This window comes from Apis florea, unplaced genomic scaffold (assembly GCF_048593485.1).
Source record: "Apis florea isolate Af1SG1 unplaced genomic scaffold, ASM4859348v1 contig_3170_pilon, whole genome shotgun sequence".
NCBI lineage: Eukaryota > Metazoa > Arthropoda > Insecta > Hymenoptera > Apidae > Apis > Apis florea.
The window spans coordinates 4356113-4378930 of NW_028256714.1; the positions used below are offsets into that span (position 1 = coordinate 4356113).

Sequence of the window (22818 nt, forward strand, 5' to 3'; positions counted from 1 at the left end):
TTCATATAATATTTTTATCTTATTTTTATTCATAGAATGTATTACTAGAATGTATTACTAAAATTTTATAAAAAAAATTATAAAATAGGACTTCCTGTATATTTTAAAATACAAATAATACTCATTTAAATTTATAGAAAAAATAATTACGTAAAAATTTATTATTTTCAATAATATATAATGAAAAATTTTATTATTTAATTTTAAAAAATTATGAAGAAAACAAATAATAATGCAAAAGAATATGTTTTAATTAAATTTATGAAATTGTCGTTATTAAAGCATGCGCTTAATGATCAATATGGTAGACTTGCCATTTCCGACAACAGCAAAAACGTCATTTCCTACTTCTATGTAACGAGACAGAAAGTCGTTTCCAATTTATGAGTTGGAAGTAATAATATTTATAGGTGTTTTATATAAATTAATTTTACTCTATATTTAAAAATTAAATGAAATGTAAAAAAATATTTATATATTCTAAACCTGATTATATCCAAAATAATTTAACTTAAAGAAACTTCAGCATGTATACAAGAAGCAGACAGAGTCAAGGCTATGCCAATAGTAAGTTACTTTAAATAATTTTAAAAGAAAAATCAAATTATTTCAAATACATATGTATTTTATATTTACATTTTAATATAATAAATATGTTTATATATGTTTCATATTTTTAATACTCAAAAATGTAAATAGTTTTAATAAAAAAAATCGATATTTATATACCGGCTTATAAAGAATGGCGTCCTAAAATGGATATTTTAACATAATTATTTTTATATTATACTTTTTTAATGATAAAAATAATTTTTTAATATATATGTTATTTACAAATATATATGTATATATATATGTATATATGAATGATATGTATGTATATATATATATATATATATTTTCATTTCTTACGTCAATTTAAACATAAATAATTTTAAAATTATATATATATATATATATATATATATATATATATATATATATATATATATATTTATTTTAATAATTAATATTAGTAATTTTCTTATATTATATATTATATTATATTTACAGTGAGAAACCAAAATAGTCCGAACGTGGGATATCAAGGTCAAAACACTGTAAGTTTCTTATTTTTTATACTATTTTACTTATAATTTAACGATATAATTTTTTCTTAATAATTATAAGAAATATATATATATCTTTCAAAAACTATTTAAGAAAATTACTTAAATGAAAATATGTGTAAAAATATATTGTACTTTAATATATGATTATAGTAAATAAATAATAACATAAATGTTATTTTAACCATATAAATTTATAAAATTATTTTCGATAATTCTGTAATTTATAAATAAAATATACATTATATGATAAAACATTAAAAATAATATATTTTAAGAAATAAACATAAAAATATTCATTTATGAAAATTTGAATGGTTCAAAAATAAAATTATTTTATTTTTTCTAATTATTTGTTTTAATAGATATATTAAAGATAATATAAATTTTTTATATTTGGTTTATACATTTAGTATACATATATATGAAAGATATGTAATTATAATGTAAAGTATTAATATTTGAAATTTTAAAAATAGATTGAAATAATTTATATTATTTTTAAATGAAATTCTGCTTTTCATATTTTTGCAATATAAGATACATTTACATTTGATAATATACATATTCAAAATATTTAAATATATTTAAATATAATAAATATATTTAATGACATAGATAGAAAATTTAAAGAGTGATTTTAGAGATTAAAATAAATATAAAAGTTAATATTTTAAAAAATATTCATTAAAGTTTCTTTTTTCAAACTGTAAGCAATTTAATTTTACATTAGATGAAATGAGATAACAATAAAGAAAAGTAAATATATCTCTTTCTTTATCATACTCTATTTTCATCTTATTTTATTTAATATAATTAAATTTATTATAAGTTTAAAAAATGCTTCAGAAAACTTTTAAATTTAATTTTTGCTTGTTTTGATTTTTAAGATCTTTTTTTAAATTTTCCATGTTATCTAAACACTTATGGAAAAAGTATTTTTTGAATTTAATATTTTATATATGTATATTTATATGGCAGATTGATAATTATATAATATATAATTATAGTAATGTAAGTTACATACAAAATATTTTGATAAATTTATATTTGTAACTTGATATTTAAAAAATAAACAGTTTTTTGTATGTTATAATATAATTTAGTATATTTAAATAATTTATATCATAATTTAAAATAATATGAAAATATAATAGTTTTACTGCTTGGATTTATATTATTATAATACAATATTTTATATATATTATATAATATTTTAATTCATGTATCAACATATAAATTAGTTTTAAGAATATAAAGATATAAATGTATAAATATATTATATAGTTATAAGTATGTAATAATATCATTTTGTATATGTATCAGAAATTTTATCACAAAATACTTATATGTATAAAATACATATGTATATAAATATATATATGTATATAAATGTATATATATGTATATATATGTATATATATGTATATAAATGTATATAAATATATATATTACAAAATTATTAATCATATATTTTTTCTATAATCAAAGTATTTAATACTTTACTGTTTTTCTTAATTATTTTTTGAATGAAATCTTATACTCTAAATAATAATATGAATAAAAGTAAATAATTAATAGAATAAAAATAAAGTTAATTAATTTAAATGAATCATTCATCTTTAAGTATTTTTTAATAAGAAATATATGAAATATATAATAATAAAACAAAATATTTTCTATAATTATATTATAAAATATTTTAAATTAAAAATCTTAACTATTTCTTAAAAACATTACATTTTATATTGAAAAATATTATGGAATATATTTATTTTATATTGAAAAAAAAAGAGAAAGCATTAGAAATATCTTAGATTCATCACAATTATAATATATTGTTCTTCCATTTGTTGTTTCCAATATTCCATCCATTTGCATGTACTAATTAGTGGTCCCTACTTTCCCCTCCCCTGCAATGCAGGAAATAGTAGCTATACAACAATACCGAGGAGGTCTATTCAGCCAGGGACTAGTTCGTCAGTTACCCACATAGCATAGCCTCCATAGGCCATATTTTTAATAACATACTGAACTGATGTTTAAATGATGTAGAAATGATTATCATTTTTATAAATATTTTATAATAAACTCATTAATTTATATAATATATATATATATATATATATAATATGATATATATATATATATATCATATTTTTTCAAATATTAATGTTTAATTTTAATAGAAAAAATTATATTCAGTTTTATATTTTTTTAATATTATTATTTGTTAAATTTTAATTAAATAATTAGTTTAAATATTTGTTTTTCTTAAATTGTAAATTGCTTTGACATATCATATAGATTAATATTAATTATAAAACACATATTAATTTAACTCTTTCATTCTTAAATTATTTTATTATAATTAAAAAAATTTTTACATAAAAAATAAGAATATAAGAATATGTAAATAATTAAAGATTCTTAAGTTTCTTAAATAATTAAAGACAGAATTATCTAGAACTGCAATAGAATTTATTTGTAATTTTTTGGTGTAAAATATATATAAAATACTTCTGTTGAAAATGATATTTTATTTCATAATTCTATATATATCAATAAAATTACAAAGAAAGAATAAAAGAGTTAAAGTTAAAAATCTTTATTTATTTACTTATTTATTTTTTATATGTTATACAATCTTTTTTCTTTTATTATACATAAACTCAGTTCAGTTATATATAAAGAAATATTGGCCATAAAAGAAATTTGGTTGGTATGAATTATGAGGGTAGCATTAGACTGCTTTCAAATGCATATGCGATGCTAGACCTTGGTGGGATAGCACAACCGTACAGGTTCCTTGTGTAGCGGCGACCCACCCTATGTTTTGCAGTACAATCAGCAAGGCAGTTTTCAAGGAACACAATCTTCTCCAAATCAGCAAAATAATTACAAACAAGGAAGTGCACAAAATTCACAATCATTTAAACCGCAGCAACAGCAGCAACAACCACAAATACAACAAGTAGCAGCAAGGAACTTACAACAAGGGAAATCTCAACAGGCACAAGTGCAACCAGCAGCATTGAGGAATTTGCAACAAGGGAAATCTCAACCACAACAACAACAATTGCCACAATCACAAATTAAGCAACCTCAACAATCAATTACAAATTCTTCTCAATCTCAATCTCAGCCACAACCTCAATCTCAATCCCAATCCCAATCTCAATCTCAATCTCAATCACAGTCTCAGTCACAATCTCAATCTCAGCCTCAACCTCAACGATTAAAACCAATTTTAAAACAACCTTCTCAACAAAATGCAGCAGTTGCACAAAATAATCCTATTTCATCATCTCAATCATTAGTTTCCACTCCAACATCTCCTTTAACAACTAATTCTAATCCTACACTGCCAAGTAATATATGTGAAGTAAAAAATGAAAATCAAGTGCCTGAAAATACAGATATGGAAATACAAGAACAACATCCAAGATGGAGGCGTAAGGCACCTGGATGTAAGTGTCTAAAATAATCAAAAAGTATATAGCAAATTTAAGTTCAGTTTTTTTAATTAATTCAAAAATTTGTTTTGAAAAATTATTAAATTAATTATATATATTATTTTAAAAAATGAAAGAAATATTTATAGAATATAATTATTATTGAAATAATGATGATAATTCACTGCGCAAATTTGAAGATTAGAATTATTACTATATATTCCAGTAACTTATTGTTGAATTGTGAGATATTAATAATCATTGTGAATATTAATATACTGATATAAATATTGAAAAAAAATTAATAAATTATATTATTACTTAATAAATTGATTAAAATTTATATCTTTAGTTAGGGTAAATAAAAGACTAAAACGACTTCGTTTAAATCAACGTCTAAGAAAAACATTGCAACCAAAAAATGCAATTATGGTATTAAATGAAATGAAACCTGGAGTGCAGTTTACATTTCCTGAAACTCAAGGACCTATGCCAAATTCTCTATATCTTGTTCATGCAGAGGTATTTAAAATAATTCAACATATGTACTTTAAATGACAAAATTTTTAATAAAATAATTTTTTTCTATGAAAATAAAACAGCTTGATGGTAAAACTTATGTTGGACAAGGATTATCTAAGCCACTTGCTCGTCAGAATGCTGCTGAAAATGCATTGAAGGCTTTATTACTTGAAAAAATGACAGCTGCAACTATGAAAGCACGTATGGATGCTGAATCAGATGGGCAAGTAAATCAAGCTATAGAATCATCTAATGCATCAAAAGAAGATAATAATGAAGAAAGTGGAACACCAATGGATACTAGTGTTGATGAAAGTGATGAAATTCCATGGAGTTCTTTAGCTAGCTTTGCATTGTATAAACTTTTCCTCGAATGGCATAATCAAGGAACATCAGTTCCAGTTCCAAGACCAGGATTACCATCGCCTGTTAAAGGAAACAAACGAGAAATTTCTCATGTTCAAAAAACTCCAGTTCAAAAAGAACTTCCGCCCAATGCAACAAACATACATCCTGTTATGTTATTAAATCAAATGAGACCTGGTTTAACTTATGTAGAACTCAATCGTGTTGGCAATCCACCTAATACAATGTTTACTCTTGCTGTTGATATTGATGGCATTGAATATACGGGAACAGGTAATGTAATATATATATTTTGTATATATAGTTTGATTCCTTTTTTACTTTAAATATTTATATGTTTATTCTATACAAAAAGATATTTTGTACATTAAAGTAAATTATTAGTAATAAAGATTAATTTATAATTCATATTTAATATTTAATATTTATAACGTTTTAAAAATTATATATATAACATACATAATTTTTTATTTTAATTTTGTTTTTTTTTCTTTCTGTTTTTTTTATTTTTTTTATTTTTATTTTTTTTATTTTTTTTTTTTTTTATATAAAAAATGTATGGATATATATTACAGCAAAAAACAAGAAAGATGCGAAGAAAATAGCAGCAAAATCTGCACTTTTTGCTTTATATGGTTTAAACTATCCAGATGAAACCACGCCAATAATCCAAGATCAACCAATGGTTTAAAAAATAATATTAATTTTTATAATTAATATTATATATAATTATAATTTTTATAATTATACATGTAAATTGTGATACTATATTATAGTGTTACTTTACATTGAAAATTTTTATTCATATATTATATAAATTATTGCATATTACAAAAAAATTCAAGAAATTTAATAATTGCAAATATCATACATCAGTCTATGATATCATATCAGTATGAAAAATTTATGGAAATATTCTTTCTTATAATTTTGCATTATTATATAAGTAATAAATAATATAATGAATATATTATAAATAAATCAAAATAATCAATATATTTCTTTTATCAGCAGAAATATAAATATAATCTTATCAAATGATATCAATGCTTATCAAATTTATTGATTATATATCTTTATATAGATATTTAATTTATATTTACAGAAATTAATATTTTAATATTGATTATCACGTTTTAATTTTCACTTTTTTTTATTATATAATTATTTCATTACATATTAATATTAATAGTTTATTTATCATCGAATTCTATTTACCTAAAATAGTACAGATGATAATAATGTAAAAGTAGTTGTAAATACATTATTAATTAACGATACATAATTGAAATTCAATTCCAATCCAAAAAAAGAAAAAGCTGCTTTCTTTAAAAAATTACTTCATATAGTATATATATATATATATAATATATAATCTATTATTTTATATCTAATGTTTCACTTGTATCATGTTCAAACTAAAATGTTTATGTATCATAATAAATGGACATATACAAATAAATTTTATGCTTATCAATAATTAACTATATTCTAAAATATAAGTTTTTTTTATTTTCAATGAAATATGTATTTTTGTATTTATTGACCTATTATATTGATTTATTATTAAAAGGCTAAGTCTGTAAGATACAATAATGTTCATTTTAGCATTTATTCAACTTTACTAAAATTAAATTTATAGAAGTGATTTATAAATTCAAATAAGTTTCAGAATTTCGATTTAAATTGAATAAATATGAATCAAATCAATATCAAATTAGCAATTTATCTTTTATTTAACATTTACTTAATAGTTCCATTTTCCAAAAATCAATCAGAGATAACAATAAATGCTAAAACAGACACTACTGTATGTAGATATAAATGGTTGTTATAGAGACAATTTTCCAAACATTCAATACAGGAAAAAACTACTTGTATCAAACTAATATATATAAGATATGCAATCATTAAAAATAATAGTTATTGGATCTCTTAGGGTAATATTTTAAATCCATACTTTATAAATAATAATCTATCTTTTGTTATGTAAAAATTTAATTTATTTTTTATCGTATTCATTATATGTACAGTAAAAATAATGTTATATAAAATTTGTAATTAATATGTATATAATATGCATATAAATACAAATTGCGTTAATCCTAAAATTTCAATTGTTTAAAAAATATCTTTTAGAGTGGTAAAACAACAATATCTAATTTTCTTGCGGATGCTACAGAAATACCCTATGATTATTATCCAACTAAAGGAGTACGAATATTAGAATTTGAAGTGCAAAATATAAATGTGAATAATAGTCACATTACAAAAGATATTGAATTATGGGATTGTAGTGGAGATCATAAGTATATATAAATATTTTATTTATTCAAAGTTATAAGTTATAACAAAATGTGTGAATATATTTTAGATATGAATATTGTTGGCCAGCTATAAGAAAGGATGTACATGGCGTTATGTTGATTTATAGTGAACAATCGAATGAATGTTTAAAAAAAATTCAACAATTATACGATTATTTTATTGATCAAACTAAATTAGATCCAGACAGATGTGTAATTTTTTGTTACGATCCCGAAAACAAAAATCCTGAAATTTCAAAAATTATTTGTGAGTACTTATATTAATATAATAATATTAGTAATTATAACATATTATTTTATACATTTTTAATTAATTTTCATAGCTTCAACATTTATGAAAATATCTCATGTTAAATGCAATATCGAAAGTGGTGGAAGTAAACTAAAAGCTGATTTTTCATCATTCATAAGTACAATACTTAACAAAATACATAATTATAAAAATCAAAAAGATATAAATATTTTGTAAAAAGATGAAGATATTTAAATATGTAATAAATCTTAAAATTCTTTGTTACAAAATATTTATTTTATTCAAAATAGATATATTTTGTATATTTTATAATTACATTTTTAAATTTTTAAAAAAACAAACTATATTTCTAGATATAAAATTTAATCTATTAACAATAAAAAGAAGTTTATGAAAGTTTATTATAAAATTTTGAACTCATTTTCTTCATATAGAAAATTAATGCAGTAAAAATATCTAAATATTTAAAGTTTTTGAAACATCAAAGCAAAATATTTTTTAATAAATTTTTATTTGTATTAAAAATGAAATAATTTCTAAACAATTTATATTGACAAAAATAAAAAATTATTATCTTTGAAATATAATAGAAATCAATATTTTTTATCTTTTCATCTTCTAAATCTAATATAATAGACAATTTTTACAACTAAATTTAGATTGAACATGTGATAAACATATGTAAGAAATTTTTCTATTCTCAAACAATAAAACATTGATTTGTTTTTTCATAAATGTGCTATTATTTTGTACATTTTTTATATAAATAGAAAACTTGTAAAAAAAATTATACTTGTAATCTTTTTTATATTATTAAGGAAAAGATATTTTATACGATTATGTATATAAAATTGTAATAACTTGCATTAATCTCAAGAAACATTGAAAATCAGGATGTGCTATCATTTTAAAATGATAAAATGTAACTTAATATTTAAAATTATTTATAATTGCTAATAATTTAAAAATTGATGTAATTTTAAATTGCAACAGAAAAAAAAGATATAATTATATTATAACAAATGTATAAGTATTATATAACTATTATATAACTATTATGTACTTTATGAGAAAATTTACAATTATACAATATTATGTTACATATCTGTAAATGAACCAACAATTTTATTTTCTTTGCAGAAATATTTTTTTGATTAAATGCATATTAATCACTTTAATTAATACAAAAAACTATTAAAATTTTTTCAAATATAATAAATATATTATATAATTATATATTATATAATTTGTATACAACCTATTAAAATAATAAACAATATTTCTATAAATATTTATAAAAATAATAATATATAAAATATAACATAATAATATATAATATAAAATAATCTATAAAACTTTAACAATTTTAACTATAATTTTGTAATATTAAAATTCAATTTTTTTTTTGATTATTTAAAAATGCCATTGTTTCATTCCAAGCTTTTTGTACTTGTTCTTCAGTAATTTCATGACTCCATAAAGTGCATATTACAACATTAGCTTCATCAACTTGATCTTTATTATTTGGTTGAGCTTGAATTCTTAATTTTGCATCAGTTTCTGTTAATGTATTTCTCTCCATTATTCGTTGTATAGCCTATAAAAGTTTTAAATTTGATTAATTAAAAATATTCCAATATAAAATATTAATAATTTTAATTCATAAAAAGTTCACTTCTTTTTGTGGAATAATGCAAGTCCAGATTTCATGACATTCGTGTTGCCACTTTGCTTGAATTAAAACAGCAGCTTCCATTACAATTATATCAAATCCTTTTGTATTAAAATCATTTATCTGTTTTTTTGCTTCTTCTAAAATCATGGGCCAAAGAATTTCATTTAATTTATTTAATTGTTTCTATAAATAAATTTATATTTTTAAATATAATTTCAAAAATAATAATAATAGTAAATATTGTAATAATATAAAAATAGAAGCCTACTTTATCATTAAATACTATATGTCCAAGTACTTTTCGGTCAATAAATCCATCAGATTTTAAAATAGTAGAATCAAAATTGTTAATAATTTCATTAAAACACTTATTACCAGGTAAATATAAATCATGTGCTATTTTATCACAATTAACAAGTGCAGCACCTAATTTTTTTAATTTCTCAGCTACTGATGATTTTCCACTTGCTATACCACCAGTCAAACCAATAATATAAGGTTTCAAAGGTTTATTTTCAATTCGCTGAAATGTTAATATATGTTTTATTAATATAAATCATTTGTATAATAAAATTAATATAATACATACAGGAGCATAAAGTTTTGTTCCTAATAATCGTATTCTTTGATTACTAGAACTGATTTTATTTTCTTCATATTCTTTATGATGTTCATCAGTTACAATTTTTACAACATGAATATCCAATTTGTTTAAATTTTTTTTTACTCGTAATTCATTTATTTTATCTGCACCATTTTTTGTTTCTTCACTAACTACTATCATTTCAAATGTTGAATCATACTTAGTTGGACCATACAAATCATTTATAGCCACAATTTCATATTTTATAGTATTATCTATATCTTTTAAAAATTCTTCCAAATTAAACATTCTTAAGGAGCAAGGTTCTATCAATTCCCATAATAATTTTCCTATAAATTTAATTATCTAAATTAATTAAAGTATATATTTAAAAATTATTCTATGAATATTATCAATAAAATTTATTTTATCCATTCTTAACAATTAATATATAAATTATATCTCTTTTTAATAATTTATAATTAAAGTTTCTTACCAGACAACATAGATTGATCAGTTACACCAATTGTAAGTTTTTCTGTACAACGTAATAAAGCTTCACTTAAAAATATTTTATGACCATTATGTATTCGATCAAATGTACCACCAAGTACTACATTCTTATAAGTTTTTTTATCAATTTTTTTTTCATTAACATCATTTTTATCATTTTTTTTTTCATTAACATCATTTTTATCATTTTTTTTTTCATTAACATCAAAATATAATCCATGAAAATGTAATGGATATTTTTTAGTTTTTTCTAATTCCAAATCATCAGTAGGAATAACACAAGTAATAAAACTAGAAAATAAATATCTTTCGATGAATTTATCAGCTTGACTTTTGCTACAATTTTGATCAAAAATAACTATTTCCACATGTTTTTTAGTATGTAATCGTATATGACGTTCTTTTATACTTGTAAGTAACACACGAATATCAAGTTGATCAGATATAGAAGATGTATACAAATAAATATTGGAAATTGCTTGAGCGAAACGATTTATTCCCCATGTATAATCTATATGCAATATTTCACTAAAAATATTCTTGCATGGCAAATATTGAATATATAAAGTTTCTGATACATGTTTCTTGATAATTGGTAATAATTGTGTTATTCTCGCAGGATTTGTTAAAACTAATAAACCTGTTTTTTCCATGATGTAATAAAATTAATGTAATAGAATATTTTAAAAATTAATTCTCGTATTGTGTATTATATACACAATTACTTCAAACATAAAAATGATAATGTTATATGATGATATTTTTTATAAATATTAGAATTGCAATTCTGGAACTTTTTCTAATAAGCGGAATAAAATGGTTAGTAATAGCGTAAGAGTTTAAAAAAATGACATTGCACGTTACTGTATTGAAATATTTAGTAGAAACTATTTCTAGAATCATATGAAAATTACATCACAATAAAATATTTGGTATTTGCGTATTACGTAACATTGCTCTTTCACTCTTCTACTTTCTATGTCATTGCTGACTATCTTATTCTATTTGCTGACAACGTAATGACTGAATCGAGTTATCGAATACAAACAAAATCATATGATTAAAACTTTAGAGAACTAGAATTAAATTCATAATTCTAAAATTTAAAAATAAGATATTTATATATTAATTTATTTACATTAAGTTACATTAGTTATTCATAAACATAAATTACAACAGTATAAAATTGCTAATATTATTAATCACTAATTTGTCTAATAGCTAGCTAATAGCCTAAGTTGGAACATTTGTCATTATAACAGCATTATATTATTTGATTTGATTTTAACCAAATGAAACTTCATATTGCTATTTTATACAATGAATAATTTCCAACAGTTCATAAATTATATTATACAATATTTTTGTGAACGATAAATACAATAAATTGATCAATGAAATATTATGAACAATATTCACGAATTGCTGATTTGCCTTAATGATTCATTTCAATGAACGTATATATATAATATTCATTCTATATATATATATATGTCTCAATAAATATTAGTTACTTAATAATTGTTTATTTATTTAATTTATTTTAATTTATTTCAATTATTTTAAATAAAAACATAATATATAAGAAATAATACAAATAAAATTTATTATTAAATTAAAATCAAAGTTTATATAATATACATATTTTTGTGTTTATTCAAAAATTAGTATTAAAAAATTTTACATAAAAAACATCTTATTTTTAATAATGCATAAACTATACTGCACAATAATTATTGTCAGTGTCATTATTTAGTATTATATTTATCATAATATATTATCATAAATGAACATTTCATAGAATTGCAGAATATTTATTAGGTTATGTTTATTTCGAAATAAAAATTCAGTACTACTATCTACTGTCAAATCATACAGGCCTATATTTGGATATATAATATAAAATATATTATAGTATAAAAATAACAAAAAATTACAATTTTTTTTAAATAAAATAAGTAAAATAAAATATACATGTATCATTGTTTGCAACATAATTACAGATTTAATTTCTAATTTTTAACATTAATTTTAAACTATACTTTTAAACTACAATTTTTTGATTCAATTTTATTTTATTATAAATAATATATATTATATTATAATAAATAATATTTATTATTTTTGTATATTAGATATCTAAAATATCTATAATAATATTAATTCATAAATAGAAATTATAATAAGTAGTTTTCTTTAAATATAAATATAAAAATTAACTTTATTTATTACTTATATTTATATTATAATAATAATTAAAAATAATAAAAATAAATAATTTATATTATAATTATAATTACATCATAACTTATTTTATAAAAATAATGTTTAATTAACATTTATATTAAGAATTTATAAGTTTTTCATTGGTGGTGTAGATAAACATCGTAAAAGTTTATATGAAGGAACATTGTAATGTAAAATTAACCATTGTACTAATTGTATATGATTATTATTAAATGCCATTTTTAATAAATTATTGTACCATTTATCTTTAAAACCAAATCCACATCCTATGAAAATATAATATATTATATTAAAAATATATATGATGCTAATAAAAAATTAAATCTTTGTAATGATTAACCTGTTTCTGCAAGCATTTCAAGACAAGAAAAATCATTTTCTGTTGGATTCTTAAGAATATAATAAATAGCCATACACAAAGCATTTTCTCCTTTTATTGTAGTAAGAAAAGGATCAGCACCTATATGATTTTAGAAAATATATTTAATTCTTAATTTTTATGTATTATGATAATATTTATTAATATATTTTAAATATTATAAATATTTAAATATGATATTTATTAATATTAATAAATTATTTAATGTAATTGTAAAAAATTGTATTGTAATATAATTATAAATTATTATATATATATATAATATACAATTATGATATGTGTTATTATTTTATTTTATGCATACCTTTTGCTAACATAAAAGCAATTAAACATTTATGACCTTGCAAACAGATACGATGAAAAGGTGTTAAACCAGAGGATGGACATTTTACATTTATTAATTGTGGACAATGTACTATTATATCAATACATTTTAATGCAAAAAATGTTTTACAACAATTCTAAAAAATGTATAAATTTTATAAATCCTTGAATATATAATCATCATAAAATAAATTAAGAAAATTGAATCAGTAATTTTTAAAAATATTTTTTTATATAAAATTTTATATGAATTTTAATATTTCATAATTAATATTATATGATATTTAGTTAGAAATTAATTTACATCAGCTGCATATTCCAAAGTATTTAACATTTCTTTATGACTGATTATACTTTGATTTCGCGTAATTAATCGATTATAATTCTTTAATTTATATAATTCTAAATCATCATATTTAGATTTATTTATGAATTTTTTATAATTATCTGCAAAATAAACAATTTAAAATTTAAAATATAATAAATTGATGTGAATAATACGTAACTTTAAAAAATATAAAAATAAATATAATATTAACAAAATTTTAATTAATAAAATTTTACTTATTATGCAATTAATAAATATAAATTTTAAATTTCAAAATACAATATAATAACCATGAATATAATAAAGTATATAAGAAATGATAATGATAAATCCAAAGACAATAATAAATTTAAAAATATTTGAAATTTCACTCAATGTTACAAAATGTTTAAATAATATATCATAAAATAATTCGTTATATTTTAACATAAGACTCATGATTTTGTTTTTTCTAAATTATTTTTTATTTCATTTGTGTTTTATGAATATTTTTTTAAATGAAATCTTTTTAATTTCACAATTTAGAAATAAGATAAGAATCTATGTGATAAACGTTTCCTCAAAATTATTCTGAACCAATCAGAATGAGTAAGCAATGATGCAAGATGTCTTCTTTCAATAGTCGACACTCCGGAAGTGATCATCTAAGGGGTAGAGAAAGCCGTTACCCTGAGTAACGATTAGATATACCCCAAATCCTCAATTTGAAGTTCTGAAACGAGGTCGCCGTAGGGGGCACCGATATTCTGGTATTGCAACGAAAACAGAATCGACGCAGACGCGAGCCATACTTGCTCGATGAAGAATGAGTGCGTTGTGTTGAAAAAACAGTCTCTAGTGTTTACAATTTTCTTTGACAAAAGTAATTGATATTATGATTTCAAATCATTATAAATATCTAGGAAATATTTACAGTGATCATTGATTTCTGAATCAATTTATTCGAGAACAATCGTGAGATATATATATATACATACATATGTGTATATGTATGTATATATATGAGAACGCATAGGTAAATACATTTAGTTGTATTTTTCTGTTATTTCAAACTTATCATTTCTTGTTACGAAAATGGCGAATCTTATGAATCGCCGATATACGTACGAAAATTTTATATATTTTTATATGGATGACAAAAAGTGAACTATTCTACGATTCTAATGCGGAAGAACTTTATTGGGGCCAAGTAAGGAAAAAAATTGGATAGTCAAAGATGGATGCAACAATTGAGAGAGAGTGTAGTGCTTTAGGTGGCCTCTTTCAACAGATTATAACTGATATGAAAGTAAGTAACATCGACATGTCAATATTTAATATTTATTTTGTTACACGACCGCGTTTTTTCCTGTTCATTGTTTTTTTGTATATTTTATTATCTTTGCACAAGTAACGATGCAGGCCAAGGCGCGTTGTCGATGCGATTGTCCTTAATACATATATTTAAATATTGTAATCGAAAAAATATATTTCTTCCATTATTTCTTTTTATAGTATTTTTTTTTTTTTAATATTCCGTTGTTCTAATTCTTTAAAATTATTTTTTAAAATTTAAAATTATTGCGATATTTTAATGTGATAAAATGAAAACCAAAGCTAATTTACATTTGTTCCACTTTTATAATATTACTCTAAAATTTTTTTTTTACAAGATATTAGAGAAAATGTATATTTTTTTCTTTAAATATACTAATAAATATTTAACATAATTAATGATATATATCACAAATTTTTATTTTATGTTTTATTTTATGTTAACCTTGATGTTTTTTGAAAATATTTGATTTCATTAGAAATCTATATAAATATATATTGTATATGCAATTATATTTTATTTTTTTTCAAAGTGATCTTCTAATTCATAAAATTATCTAATCGTAGAAGTTAGGTAAGCATATATGATTTTGTATTTAATGAATTCTGTTTTATTTTTATATCATAGATGTTAAGTTTTAAAGATAAAAATACTGAGAGCAATTATGATGATAATAATAATAATAATAATAATAATAATAATAATTTATAAAAAAAATTATATTTACGTTTATAAATAAAAAAAATTATAAATATAAATATTTGTTTTTAGAATGGAGCACCTTTATGGGAAGATTTAATTTCAAAAGCAACCAAATTACATTCATGTTTAAGGTAATTATTATATTTTATATTTTATTTATAATCTAATATTTTTATTAAACTTAATTTTGATTTAATAATATTAATTGTCACTAAAATATATAGAAGGTAAAATAAATATTATAATTACAAAATATTTTATTTTAATTTAGAATACTTAATATAATATTTCTAACTATTCTTTTATTTTCATTTTTTAGGGCTGCTATTTTAGCCATTTCTGCATATCTTGAAACTTTTCAAAAAATTGCTGATGCTGCAACTAATGCAAGAGGTGAAACATATTATTTTTCATATATTTTAATTATACAAACAAATAATTTATATCATTTTTTATTTAAAAAATTTTTTTATGGAATACTTTCAAATTTAATTTATTATATTTTTTAATTTTATTATTTATATATAATGATAATTTAAAAATAATATAAAATTAAATAAATATCTATAATTAAAAAGGTGCAACGAAAGAAATTGGAACTGCTTTAACTCGAATATGTCTTAGACACAAAGCAGTAGAAACACGAATGAAATCATTTACTAGGTAATTTTTCATTAAAACTTTAATAATTTTTAGTATTTATCTATCATATTTTTAATTTTAATTTAATTATCTCTTTTTATTAGTGCTATTATGGATTGCTTAGTATTACCTCTTCAAGAAAAATTAGAAGATTGGAAAAAGTCTTTAATAAATTTAGATAAAGAACATGCCAAAGGTTAGTAATAGCTTATCCATTATAAAATATCTCAACAATATTTACTATAAAATTTGTGATTTTAATGTTTATTTTATAATTCTATTATTTTTTCAGAATATAAAAAAGCAAAAGCAGAATTAAGAAAGCGTTCTACTGATACATTACGCTTGCAAAAGAAAAAAGCGCGTAAAGGTCAACATTTACAAGGACAATCACAAGGATATGGAACATCATCAGGAGATATTGAATTGAATCGAATGTTAGAATCCTCAGCTGCTGTTGTTCAAGAAAAACGATTAAGTTTAGAAGAAACAGAAAGAAAAGCCGTTCGCGCGGCTTTACTTGAAGAAAGAGGAAGATATTGTCTTCTTGCCAGATTTTTGAAACCAGTACTAGTTAGTATAGATAATCATATTAGTTAGTATAGATATAAAGATAATTATAGTTAGTGAATAATTATTATATTATTATATTTAAATTAATTATTTAATTTAAAAAAAATAATACTATTAATAATATATACAAAAAAATGCAGGATGAAGAAATCGCAATGCTAATGGAATTGACACATCTTCAAGAAGTTTCTGATCAATTACAACGTCATGCAGCTTCTCCACATCATTTGCCTCCTGCATCAGAACAAGTGATAACAGATATAAAAGGTTGCGATGTAACACAATGGTCACTTGCTACTCCTCCTTCAAGTCCTTCTTTATCACTTGGATCAAGAAAAAGTTCAATGTGTTCAATCAGTTCTTTAACTAGTAGTAGTAGTGGTTCTTGTAAAAGTCATCCAAGTCCATCTGGACATCCTTGGCATAGATCACTCTCTCAGGTAAAAAATTAAATAAAAAATTCAATTAAATTTTTTTTTGTTTTGCTTAGTCATTGTACTAAGAATGTCAATCTTTTGAAATGCATGGCATATTAGTTACTGTTTATGCACTAACCGTATTTCAAGCACGTAGTTGCTTATAGATGATAGCACGAGTGCCATTTGGCATCAGCTTAGTGTATGTGGTAGTCGATATTGTACTCGTTATAGTCTGTCGGAGTCAGGCCCTCCAGCATCAGCGGTATGATGACACTACGCCACTTGATAAATGGTAGTTCCCGTGATTCTGGCTTCACTTCTCAGGACACATTATATACACAACCAATTTCCGAACATCAGGTAAGGTTGTTAGAAATTAGTTGCTTGCTAGCATTTCATATTTTTCTTTTATCTGTGGCATTGAATAGAATTTTTATTTATTTTTCGAGAAATATGTCGTTTTTATGTTTTTAAAATTAAATTATGTTGTCATAGGTATCAAATGTGTCTTCTCAAACTAATCAAAATACTGGTTGTACTACAACAAGACCTGTAACTACTGCTACTTGGCCTGACTTACAGGAAACATCAGTTCAATATGATAGGCAAAATCAGAACGCAATCAATGAACGGCCGCATACGATCTCATCTGGTATGATCATTATTTTTTTTATTTAAAATTTATAAAATTTATTTATAAATTAAAATTTATACTTAAAAAATGTATACAGCAAGGTTTTCTTACTATATCATTCAAAAACAATGCTATATTTCATAATAATTCATTATAATTCAAAATATTAATACTAAAATAATTAATATATGTGAAAAGGAGAACATATGATCGATGATATTGACTTTGGGTGGCGTAATAAGAGAATCAGCTTGTATATTATAAGTCATTATTTATAATATTTATTAAATTAATTATTATATAGCTTACGAAAAGGGCCATCAAAGACCAGCACTCAGTGTGTACACATTCCAAGCTCCAGATAATAGTGGTTGTTGTCATAGTCAACCTGCTTCTCCTGTTTCATCTTCCTCTTCATGTTCTTCCTCTAATCAACAAGCATCTAGAGTACAATTGCGTAGAAATAATGGTAGTCATCGTCCTCCAATACCGAATAGATGTTCCAGTTTAGAACGACCAACAGTTCCAGTGAAAAATGAACCTCCTGGAAGTCCTCGAGGAAAACCTAAATTACCACTTCCAGCACATTTAGCAAAGGGTATAAGTTTATATATATTTTATTAATTATTAATTAATTATTTATTTTTAAATGATATTTAATATTATGATATAATATAGAATTAGCAACTCATCAACTTCAACAACCTATGTATGTAAATATGCACGAATTAGCAAATTTAGCTGCAAGTCGTGCTCAAGAGATGCAATTACCTTTACCACCACCTCCTGCATCATTATCAGCATCAGGAATTGAAAAGGTAAAACAATAATATATGAATAATAACATATGAAGTTATATGATTTAAATTATATAAAAATATTTATAGACTGAAATTACGGAAAAAGATTGTGGAAGTCAGACATCAGAATCTAGTGTTGAATCTAGTAGTGGATATGGAAGTCAAACTACTATACCGCATTCTCATTCGCTCCATAATCCAAGTGAAAATGCTTGGAATATATCTGGTGTTGCGTCTACTTTAACTGTTCGAAGAGGTTCGATGCAACAAGCAAATAAACCTTTGCCACCAACAAGACGAACATCTACTATTATAACTGCCACATTCAATAATCCTTCATCAGGTTCTAATGATGAACGCACTGATAATACGTGTGACGAAACCGAAAATCTTCCTCCGCCGCCAGCATTTTTATTAGAAAGTTCTTCGCCTACAGCCAGTCCTACTCCTCAGCGGTAAGAAATAATTCTCTTTAATTTCTTTCTTTTTTTTTCTTTTTTTTTTTTTTTTAATGAAATACTTAAATTATATTTATTTCTATTACTATTTTTATAATTTATAGATCTATCTCAGTGTCAGAAACAGTAAGAACTCTTACAGAATTACGTCATACGCCTGCTAGTCCATCTCTTTTACGAAAGGTTACAGGACAAGCACAATCTCATAATAACTCGTCTACTACATTACCACATAATACTGTATTGCAAGTAACTCGATCTTCTGTTGAACGTTCATGTGCAGCAATTCGTTCAGCTTCTCAAGAACGTAGTTCAAATACCACACAAATAACTGCTATTAATACAGGTGTAAATGTACAAGGACAAGGTCCAGGAGGAGTTGGCCAAAGTTTTATGGCGGTTCTTAGTGCTAAACTCATTAATAGTGCAGGTAATACTGCCACAAGTGGTAACAATACAAATAGTAGTCCTAAATCTACTAGAAAACACTCCGTTGAACAACAAATAAGTAAAAATTCTAAAACACCATCTGGCTTTCTTGAAACTTTAAATGCTAAATTAGCCCAACAACAACAAAACTTGCAAGGAAATAATACAACGAGTAGATCTGCAAGCGTGAGACGCATAATGGGTAATCGTGTACCCATTATGGATCCTTTACAAGTAAGAGATTCTCTTATGGATCAAATACGAAAAGGTACCTCTTTAAGAAAAACCAGTGGTCCCATTAATGATCGTTCAGCCCCTAAAATTTATTAAATATTATAATACTGATGTTTATGCAAGTTCCTTTGCTATCTTTGAAGCATCTGAATTGCGATTGTTGAACATTCACAATACGCATTATCAAATTTGAACAATAATGCGTTTATAACGCCAAATAAAATGGCGTTTGTCATTGGTGATCGTATATATGTACCTTTATGATACATTCAATAACTGATAATGAATTAGACTGATTTTTTTGCACTTCGGTGTTCTAATATCAAATTTAGTAAAGAACAAAGAAAATTCTTTAGATGAATTCGTTAATGATTAGTTTTATTAAAATTGAGTAAATTAAGCAGGCTCTATATTAAGTCCAATTTTATTTTTTAATTTAAATATATTTTGCGTATTGTTCCATTAATTCGCAAAGATAAAATGAATTTTATTTAATTATAAAGTTAATTTGATTACATATTCGCATTTGATAATTAAAAACAATAAGACTTAAATAATATACTTATAAGCTAAAATAATATATTTATATATTATTTCAACTTTGATTTTTAATTTAAATCGATTTTTGATATTAATGCCGGATGCTTGCCACTATGGAAAACCTGACTGATTTAATAATAATTTAATGATGTAAAATACTTTATATTTTAATTTAAAAGAAATATCCGCATATATAATTTAATATAGAGCACATGTCTTAATATATCATTATTTTATATGTAATTATTATTTTATGTATATTATGTGTCTTTCATTTTTCTTTATGAAGCGCACAAGTACAAGTATCGTTTTTATTTCATAATATTTTTATTTTTTACTTAGTATCGTGTTTCGTGTGAGCACAGGTTCTAATAATAAACATTTGTCAACCAATATAATACTATTTGGTCTGACGAAATTGAACGTAAATGTATATAAGTATTACTGCCCAGGTGGAACTTAATCTTAGAATTAGTTTTTATATTGGCCCGATTATTCTATCAAGATTTTTATCTATAATATTTATTCAATATCGATATACAATAATTATATCGTTTAAACTACAGTATTATTACGTTATTGTTTTTTTTTCAAGAACAATTAATCGATTTTATTACATTTGAAAGTTTTTATATCAACTTAGTATAGTCTTCTAGATTATATCAATTTTCTTTTACATATATTGTAATCTTAGTTTCCATCTTGGAAACATATCTATTATCATAAATTTATATTTAGAATATTTTTCAATGCAATATCTGTTTTTTGTATATTGATTCTACATATCAAAATTTTTGTGTCTGTGTGTTTTTTGGAATTAGGATAAGTATTGTACAATATTGTTTTATAATATCAATATTTACGATATTAAGAGAACTGTTGAGATATATGCATTTACTATTTGCTCGAGAATTTACTGCCAGATAGTTCGATCAATATTTCCATAAATATTGGGTCAACATTTCGTCCCAGTACTTGTGTTCTGCCTGGGCAATGCTGTTATCGATAAATATTAAAAGTAAACATATACGTGTATCAGATCGGCGAAAAAATTTACTACTTTTAATATGACATTTTGGTGAATGTGTACCTTTAATGCATATTTAACAAAAAGATGCAAATTATGATCCCAATGTAACAAAAGTATTATTAATTGTATTCATCTTGTTTCTTTAAGTTAACCATTTTTGAATAGAATTCTATGATACACATATATTGTATTATTTATTATGAATGACGGTGATATACTAATCTCAAATGAAAAGAAAATATCTATTTCATGGGATATAATTAAAATATTTGAAACTGATGCCGACTGAACTGAAAACGCTACTGCCAATTTATAGACGTTAAAAGTCGTTCCTTTCATTCCTGATGCAAGTTAGGTTTTGCATTTTACTTTAGTGAAGCGTTGCGACGGGTAGTTTCTTTAGTGAACAATGCAAATAGTTTTTATTTATTTCGAGCAAATATTTTACAAATGTGGATAAATAGCTAACATATTTTCAGTGATAATGCGATTTGATATTTAATGCTGAAAATGAATTTAGTAAATAATATAAATAATAAAAAAGAAAAAGAAAAAATAAATAAAAATATGGCTTTATAACAATTATGTTCTATAATTATGCAAAAATAAAAAAAATTCAGTTTCATTTCGATCAGCATTAAATGGCAAATATTCTTAGTAAGATAATAAATAAAAAAGCCGTATAATGAAATAGATAACCATAAAATCTGCTGTAATAAAATAATATTTAATGTAGTAAAAATTCGAGAGGTGATTGTTAATTTGTAATAATTATTTCAGTAGCAGATCAAATGCAAAGATAATAAATAAAAATATAACAAAAAATAAATCGATATTTTTTTGTTTGTTTACATGTTAATATATGTATATAATATAATGGGATGGAGAAGGAAGAGAGAAGAGAGGGAGAAAAAGGGAGAGAGAGAGAGAGAGAGAGAGAGAGAGAATATATAACTTACCA

General features: G+C 22.2%; 4 protein-coding genes across 7 annotated transcripts; 2 read left to right on the forward strand and 2 right to left on the reverse strand.

Moving 5' to 3' along the window:
* The first annotated feature begins 306 nt into the window (after positions 1–306).
* Positions 307–9144, forward strand: LOC100867400 (intraflagellar transport protein 22 homolog). 3 transcript variants are annotated; one of them, XM_086909985.1, is made up of 8 exons: positions 307–567; positions 1054–1100; positions 3952–4579; positions 4917–5086; positions 5167–5725; positions 7635–7761; positions 7827–8026; positions 8103–9134. In XM_086909985.1, the coding sequence occupies exons 1-8, from the start codon at positions 528–530 to the stop codon at positions 8246–8248; spliced, it is 1917 nt and encodes a 638-aa protein (XP_086766111.1). In that variant the 5' UTR covers positions 307–527; the 3' UTR covers positions 8249–9134. The 3 variants fall into 3 exon arrangements, with proteins under 3 accessions (XP_086766111.1, XP_086766109.1, XP_086766110.1); XM_086909983.1 differs by lacking the exons at positions 7635–7761; positions 7827–8026; positions 8103–9134 and adding an exon at positions 6028–6914; XM_086909984.1 differs by lacking the exons at positions 307–567; positions 1054–1100; positions 3952–4579; positions 4917–5086; positions 5167–5725 and adding an exon at positions 6167–7392 and having other exon boundaries at positions 7592–7761; positions 8103–9144.
* Positions 8960–12256, reverse strand: Ppat-Dpck (Bifunctional Phosphopantetheine adenylyltransferase - Dephospho-CoA kinase). Its single transcript, XM_031915964.2, has 5 exons — positions 10787–12256; positions 10297–10640; positions 9976–10230; positions 9708–9890; positions 8960–9629 (listed from the first exon to the last, which is right to left on the reverse strand). The coding sequence occupies exons 1-5, from the start codon at positions 11454–11456 to the stop codon at positions 9426–9428; spliced, it is 1656 nt and encodes a 551-aa protein (XP_031771824.2). The 5' UTR covers positions 11457–12256; the 3' UTR covers positions 8960–9425.
* A 748-nt stretch (positions 12257–13004) lies between these two features.
* Positions 13005–14744, reverse strand: LOC105735262 (uncharacterized). The gene is made up of 4 exons (XM_012485677.3): positions 14058–14744; positions 13734–13890; positions 13391–13510; positions 13005–13316 (listed from the first exon to the last, which is right to left on the reverse strand). Exons 1-4 carry the CDS (start codon positions 14085–14087, stop codon positions 13156–13158), a joined length of 468 nt encoding a protein of 155 aa, XP_012341131.2. The 5' UTR covers positions 14088–14744; the 3' UTR covers positions 13005–13155.
* A 61-nt stretch (positions 14745–14805) lies between these two features.
* Positions 14806–22686, forward strand: LOC100865108 (uncharacterized). 2 transcript variants are annotated; one of them, XM_003692877.4, is made up of 14 exons: positions 14806–15096; positions 15225–15369; positions 16168–16229; positions 16418–16491; positions 16677–16761; positions 16845–16936; positions 17033–17313; positions 17454–17753; positions 17964–18092; positions 18228–18384; positions 18671–18964; positions 19045–19184; positions 19254–19621; positions 19729–22686. In XM_003692877.4, exons 2-14 carry the CDS (start codon positions 15298–15300, stop codon positions 20381–20383), a joined length of 2709 nt encoding a protein of 902 aa, XP_003692925.1. In that variant the 5' UTR covers positions 14806–15096; positions 15225–15297; the 3' UTR covers positions 20384–22686. The 2 variants fall into 2 exon arrangements, with proteins under 2 accessions (XP_003692925.1, XP_012341129.1); XM_012485675.3 differs by lacking the exon at positions 17964–18092 and having other exon boundaries at positions 14806–15369.
* The last annotated feature ends 132 nt before the right edge of the window (positions 22687–22818 follow it).